The sequence below is a fragment of the Mus caroli genome, chromosome 11 (genome assembly GCF_900094665.2).
Source record: "Mus caroli chromosome 11, CAROLI_EIJ_v1.1, whole genome shotgun sequence".
NCBI classification, from domain to species: Eukaryota; Metazoa; Chordata; class Mammalia; order Rodentia; family Muridae; genus Mus; species Mus caroli.
The window spans coordinates 92,232,952-92,240,451 of record NC_034580.1 but is presented as its reverse complement, the minus strand read 5'-3'; the positions used below and the strand labels follow the sequence as shown (position 1 = coordinate 92,240,451).

The 7,500-nt window shown below is 44.8% G+C and overlaps 1 protein-coding gene across 3 annotated transcripts in view; it reads right to left on the bottom strand.

Moving 5' to 3' along the window:
- Window positions 1-6,516, bottom strand: part of Skap1 (src kinase associated phosphoprotein 1) — a 296,003-nt gene extending 289,487 nt beyond the window's left edge. For all 3 annotated transcript variants that reach the window (XM_021177551.2, XM_029484146.1, XM_029484147.1), the window contains exon 1: window positions 6,360-6,516. In XM_021177551.2, coding sequence (XP_021033210.1) covers window positions 6,360-6,405 — 46 coding nt within the window. In that variant the 5' untranslated portion in view covers window positions 6,406-6,516. The remainder of the gene's footprint in view (window positions 1-6,359) is intronic.
- Between the last annotated feature and the right edge of the window lie 984 nt (window positions 6,517-7,500).

Sequence of the window (7,500 nt, the reverse complement as noted above, 5' to 3'; positions counted from 1 at the left end):
CATGATACATGTAAGTCACTGCCTATGTTCAGCACTATCAGCTAGGTGGCTGGGGTGGGGCCCTGGAAGCCTCTTCCTGCCTGTGGTTTGATTTCTTCTCTTTCACAGTCCCTGAGTTCTCCTATCCACTCTTTTCTCACAGGCTCCCATCCTGGATAGGTATCCTCTACCTCTAAGGCTCTAGTTGTCCACAGTGTTCTGAGTGGTAAGCCTACAGCAGAAAATAAGCACGGTCACTTTAGTTTAAAAAAAAAAAAAGTTAGTGCCATGCATGGTGGTTGTCCATGCCTTTGATCCCAGCACTCAGGAGGCAAAGGTTGGGGCATCTCTGTGAGTTCAAGGCCAGCCTAGTCTAAAGAGAGAATTCCAGGACAGATAGGGCTATACAAAGAAATCCTGTCTCGGGAAAACAAAAACAAAACAAAACAAAAAACAACAACAAACAAACAAAAACAGAGAGAGAACTATTGCTGAAGACCTAAGAGGAAATGAAACTGAGCTACTGTCTTATTCCTAGAGTTATTTTTTAAATCAATCAATAGATTATTGAGCCAGGTGAGGTTCACACACCTTTAATCCCAGCCCCTGGGAGGCAGAGACAAAGGCAGGTAGATCTCTGTGAGCTGGAGGCTAGACTGGTTTACATAGTGAGTTCAAGGCCAGCCAGGGCTACACAGTGAGACACTGTCTCAATAAAATATTTCCTAATGCTCCCTTTGATATTTTCTTATAGAAACAATGTTATATCACTAGCAATCTCAAAAGAAATCATGAAACCCATGGTAATGTAACAATTGTTGACAAAGGGCAACTGTGTACTCTATCTTTCCTGGTTTCAATTACGAAAATTATCACCTTTTTCCGATCTTTATTTTTTTATTAAATTATTTTATTTATTTACATTCCAAATGTTGTACCCCCCTTCCCAGTCCCCCCTCCCAGAGTGAAGACCGGATCTTTTTTCCCTTGCCTCTAAGAGAGTGCTCTCCTACCCACCCATCCCCATCTCAACCCCCCAGCATCCTCGATCCCTGTAGCATCAAATTATCACTTTTTTAGTCAGAAAAAAAAAAATAACATTAAAACTCACACTTTACCACTTGGGATTCAGGAGAGCAGTAACTCACCTGTCAGCAAGACCGCCAATATCAAAAGTTAGCCAAAAAGAGGCAGAGCAGCCAAACACACACCACAAAACCATGCCTCAGAGCTTAGGTATTTGTTTATCAAGACAGCCGCTTTGCACTGTCGAGATGGCTCAAAGAGTAAAGGTGATTGCCACCAGGGCTTAGGATGTAAGCTCAATTGCTGGAACCCATCCACATGGTGGACAGAAAAAAACCTCTCACCCCCCCCCCCCCCCACACACACACACACATACACCGAGAGAGTACTGGGAACTGAACCAAGGTCTCTGACTCTGGAATGCCAGCCAGCTAAGCACTATACCAGTGAACTATATTTCCATCCCAATGATGCCCCTTATACCTACTTTTACACATAGCTCCAAAATACTCGATTATCTAATGTTCCAGAGACATCAAAGACACAGATCCAACCAACAGAATAGCAAAAGGCCTCAGCTTCACTAAGAGGGTAGTAAATGGCAGAATATCGAGGGTAATAAATGGCAGAATATCGAGTGCAAAGCAGACTGGAATCTGGCTCAGAGAGAGAGAAATCTTGGACTAGCATGCATGAGGCCTTGGGTTCAGTCCCCAGCTCCATATGAACGAATAAATCAGACACAGGCAATCACAAGGCAGCCAAGAATATCCCAGTCAGAAACAGTTTTGAACTGCAGACATTCACCCAAACAATACTGAGTTTAGAAGTATTTAAATATTACTCTTCATTCCAAGACCAGTGTAGCTGGTTGACAAAATGGAGGAAAGTTCCTAATTCCTGTTTTTAAAGAATTGATCAAAGATGTTTACGAGTTAGGCGATTTAAAAGAACCTTTGCTATCCAGAGAGACTGAGAGAAGTTTTATCCTTTCATCTAGATCTACCACTCTGGAGAACTATCTAGAAGGAAATGGCTAATGACTGCTGAGGGGGTTTTTGTTGTTGTTTGTTGTTGAGTTTCTCTGTGTAGCCCTCCTGTCCTGGAATTCAGGCTGGCCTCGAACTCACAGAGAGTCACCTGCCTCTGCTTCTCCAGTTAAAGGTATGCATCACCACCAAGGGCGACTGCTGAAGTTTAAAAGTAAGCAACCATTAGGATATGAGGGGCCAGTGCTAGGGAGCCAGGCAGCGATGTTTGGGCTTCAGTCTATCTTCTGAGCCCCATGGCGGCACTGGGTAGGCAGCTGGGTCTATCAGCGATCAGAGTGAAGTCAGCAGGTTTCCTATCTATCTGCTACACCTCCTTCTCTGGTTCTTTTTTTTTTTTTTTTTGGTTTTTTGAGACAGGGTTTCTCTTTATAGCTCTGGCTGTCCTGGAGCTCACTTTGTAGAACAGGCTGGCCTCGAACTCAGAAATCCGCCTGCCTCTGCCTCCCCAGTGCTGGGATTAAAGGCGTGCGCCACCACGCCCCGCTCCTTCTCTGGTTCTTACTTAAAAAGAGTGAGAGACAGAGACAGAGATAGAGACAGAGACACACATGGCGGGGGGGGGGGGTGGCACTGGAAAGACCAGGAAGAAGAGACTGTGTTTGTATCTGTGCCACAAAGATTACAAGCTGCCAACCTATTGTTCTTGTTTTCAGCATCCTTATCACTAAACAAAAGCAAAAACAAAAACAAAAACAAAAGATAGCTGCTACATCTGAAGCCTGACTACTTAAAAACAGGCCTGAATATTTCCTGTTCTTTCAATGAAGCGGAAGATGCCCTGGGTTCCTTATCGACACCGTGCCTTATTCACTGATACGGGACCACTTTCTGTCTCTGTGTGGGAGCTCAGTAGAGCCGATGGAAAAGGCTGTTTCCTGGGATACTAGAAGCTTCTCTGAGCTTTGTCATTTGCCAGAAAAACAACAGAGAAGGTGGTTTTTTTTTTTCTGTTTGTTTTGTTTTAATGTACACTTTCCACACAACTCCCCATGGCTAAACAGGAAAAACAATCACACCTGAAGTTACTGGCCCTTTAACTTCTGGGCTTCTATTTGTCTTTTTTTTTAAACCTATCTGACCACTCTTTCTTGATTAAAGAAGTAGTACATGGCTTTTGTCACAATTCAACCAACTGAAGATATATGTATTAAAAATCATTAACCCCTGCAAGTCTCTCTGTCCTTAAAAAGAAACTGTTAAGAGACAGGACACTGCCCTGAGGCTTACACAACCTATATAATATATGGAACATTTTTTTTTTTTGGCTTTTTGGTTTCAAATAAAAAAGGGTCATTATATGTACTGTTGTTTATTACATCTCTTTAGTCTTAAAAACACACCATGGACACACTGCAAGCCAAGATAGACAGATGTCAGACAGACACACAGATCTCCGAGTTCTTTTGATGCAAACTAAGATGGATGTCCCATGATCCAATTGACCATCACCTACTTTTCCCACCTCATTGACATCTGCAATATAGAAACATATATTTAATTTCTATATCACGTTCCTAGAAGTGGGACTTCCACGTCAAATGAGACATCTTCAAATGTTTAAAATTTTATACTTAAAATTAATTCCAGACCTTCATTATGCAAAAATCTCGGTATAAACCTTGCACAATGTCTTGCATATTTTATTTTTTTTAAAGCGAACACATTATATCAAAAAATGTCCCTGTCATTTTATGCTCCTATTGTTACAAATAGATAAATGTTTAAGTTATGGCTGTGATGGCCGGCATTAAATCACTGTGCAAATGCGTCTGACTTGGTTTATGAAAGCAGTAACTCATTGGGGAAACTCCACCCCCGTGCTGTGTGGCAGCCACAGTCACAGCTCATATCCTGTGACTCCCTCCCACTGAGTGACTATATAGAGATCAAGGACCTACAGATTTCTTAACTGCTAACGGGAACCTTAAGAAGTGTGTGGTGGGGGGAGGCATGTAACCAGACCCAGACAACAAATTGACAGCCATTTTAGATGTCTAATATTCACAAGTTGTAACACAGAGAATCGTTTGACTGCTTTACGCTAGAGACCACATTCCCTTAAAAACAAAAACCAATATAGCCAATGTGTTGCTATCATCACACGAATCTTTCAAAAACATATTTTTAACCACTTTTCAATAGAATCATTGGTTATATCCCACTTTATATTTTTCCCTCCACTTCAGAATCAAGAGCGGAATTACACGTTTAAAGGGAGGGATGGCTTTAAAGAAACAGTTAACCAGTGAAGCACCTCGCAGTGGAACCTCAGACTCCTCCCTATCTTCTAAAGACCCGCGCACTATCAGAGATTGTTAAGACACAGCAAGTTTGATACAGAAGTATGTGACATGCAATTAATCTCCATTCATACCCGGCTCTGCTTGTCAGCAAACAAAGGTTCTGCTTTAGAAGGAGATCTGAAGACTTCAATTAAAAACAGTCAGCTAACAAGAAAATGATCTGAGCTAAAGGAAGGCGGCAGGTGCAAAAATGAGTTGTTTACCAAAGTGTCAGTTTTGAACAATAAAGAACTGCACATCAAAAATGTCGGAGGAGGGGACTGTGTTGCTAGCCTCTGAAAATAAGAGGGAATTTTTCTATTGATGCCTGTGCACCAAACTGAAGTGTCATTTAGCAAGCTTGTAAAGTGGGTTTCTCCTCATAAAATGACTGACACCAATAAAAAGAGACACTCGGTCTTTAAATACAAGGGTAGAATTCAACTTGTGGTTGCAATTCCTTCTCTGAAAACCAAAGACAACTGTACAACTTCCTCTATGTACCTAATACTGAACCAGCACTGGTTAAATCTCGTTAGATGCCTGGTGATTTTTTCTATCTTCCGAATAACTTTATTTCTACAGTTTCTTGGTTTACAAGCTAAGTGGATTTTTAGATAATTTAGAGAACATAGCTCAGTAGTGGAATGTCTAGTGACCATATGTAAGGTTCTAGATTCAATCCCCTAAGTACAAGAGAGGATAGTGGTGACTAAAGGTGCTTGCCACCACGCCTGAAGACATGAGTTCTATCCCCATCACCAGAAGATGCAAGGTGAATGCCAACTCCCAACAGTTGCCACCCGAACTCCACAAACAGGCTGTGGCACATGCACACCCACACAATACACTCCAAAAATAGATAAAACCCTTTTCTAAAATAGATTTTTTTTTGAAACATCTCCTCAAAAGAAACACCTAGCTGCCAACTCTTACAGAGAAGCTATCCAGAATAGAAACAGTGCTACAGACAGAATCCAAAAGCACAGGCCAAATCCTTGATTAGGAGGCCTTCATACCCAAGATAACAAGGTAATGGAGATATAAAACCAATTAAATTGAGAGAAACTGGAAAGAATGCAGCTTGCCAAAATCATGACCTGCCCAAAGCAGGCCATCTGTTAACGATGTGTCAGATGTGTCGCCTGGATGCCGAAAGGCTTAATTCTGAGCGGTTTCCTCTTGAGACCCTTATGCAATTGCAGATTCCAGGCCTCTGTCCTCCCGGGAAGGGAAGGACAGTTATAGGAAAATGAGTAAAACTGATTTTCACCATGGGAGCCACGCACAAGATACTGTCCATCGGGGAAGTCTCTTCGGAGTGTTAGGAATGTATGTTGAGTGTCGGAAAGTGTGACCTTAACTCTAAAGGACAGTTTTAAAGGTGAAACCATCACAACAGGACACTTGGGGAAGGGAGGGACACCATACTCTGAGGTTTCCCTTGGGTAGATGACACCCCTAGAAGTCTTCAGGTTAGGAAAGGACTCCCACACTTATAAAAAGTCCCCTAACCACCAGGCTTGGCCCAAAGACCATAAATCTCCAAAGCCCTACTGTGTGCCTAGGAGACATCTACCCAGAAAGGTGTGGGTCTTCCACAAGGTGAGGAGTCAGGACTGGGAAGGATGAGACCTAATCACTGCACACCTCAGGGATTTCCCGGGGAGACAGGTTCAAGACCAAGCAAGGTGTCAAGGGAGGCCATGAACTGACCTGTAAGACCTCAGAGATCTGGAAGTGTTGATGCATCTGGAAGTGATACAGATGACTAGAAGGAACAGAAAATGTGTAACTCAAGGGAGAGGTAGGGACCTTGAGGATGAGAGAGAGGCTAGGGCTTTGGGGACAATTGGGGGATTAAGGACTCTGGAAGCCTGGAACTTATAGTAGGTGAGTGACCGGGCTAAAGAACTGGTACCCTGGTGTCTCCTTTCTTGCCTTCAGCCCAGCACTGAGAGGCCCTCCGGGACGGGAGGGGTCAGGACAGAGGTCTGGCACTGAACCAGGAGTTAGTTACCTTCCAGGAGCCAACAGATCTCCTCCGGGAGGGCGACAGCCTGCATTTGGCGAAGCGAGAGGGCGGCCGCAGCAGAAGGCGGGACAAGGGACGTGAGGCCTGCTCTGACGGCGGGCGAGCGCAGCGAGCTGCACCCCAGGCACCTGTACCTCGGCTGTCGCCTCGGGGGGGCCCAGGCGTAGGGCGGGGCCGCCGGTCGCGCGCTCAGGAAGCGGCGCGCGCAGCCGGCGGCAGAGCCCGGAACCCCGGGCGCAGGTGCACTCTGAGGTGGCACGCAAAGTCAAAGGTGTGGCCCTTTGAGCCCCTCACCAAAAAATTGCCTAGACTCCAAAGAGCCTTGGAGGCTAGCTAGGTCTTGGCGGAAACATTTAAACACTGAGCAATTTGACCTTGGGGCTGTAGGTTTAAAAGGCCATGGCTGTTCCTGGACTGGGGTGCAGAGGCAGAATCCAAGAAAGAGCTTGGTCCTTGCCAAAGATATAGTGCCTCAGTTCTGATCCAGCGCACTGTCGGGGAAAGCCCTGCTGGTTAAAAATTAAAATCTGGAGTCCCAGCGACAGTGCGGATCGCCAACATTTGAAAGACTCAGCATCAGAGGCAATACCCATGGAGAGACACGGAGGGAATGTCCTTCCCTCTGGAGGTGAAAGGCTGAGAGAAGGTGGGAAACAGCTCTTTCTCAGAACAGAGGAAGAAAGTGATCAACCGAGATCACAGGGCTGTGCCCTTCCCCGCTCAAAGTACAGCCAGTCAGTGATCAAGTTTGGGTGGTAGTAGGTACCAAAGATGTTGCTACAGCACGAACTTGGGCAGTAGTACGTGGAACCCTTTGTTATTTTTGTGGACCGCTTGTGAGTGAACAAGTACTCAAAGGTTGTTTATTTGATTGGTATTTTATAGTACAACGGGCCTTGAAGAAAGTAGAGCCGCATGGACTAGGTATACGAAAGAGCATTAACGCAAGAGGAGGATTGGCGCACGCCTGTTGGTATTAAATACCAGACTTCGGGGTTTTACAAGGGTGGGGAGACTTTGCAGGTGGAAAATTATCTGTGATTATGTGACCCCTGAATCTCTCTTCACCTCCTCTCTCCCTCTCTCCCTCTCTCCCTCTCTCCCTCTCTCCCTCTCCCTCCCTCCC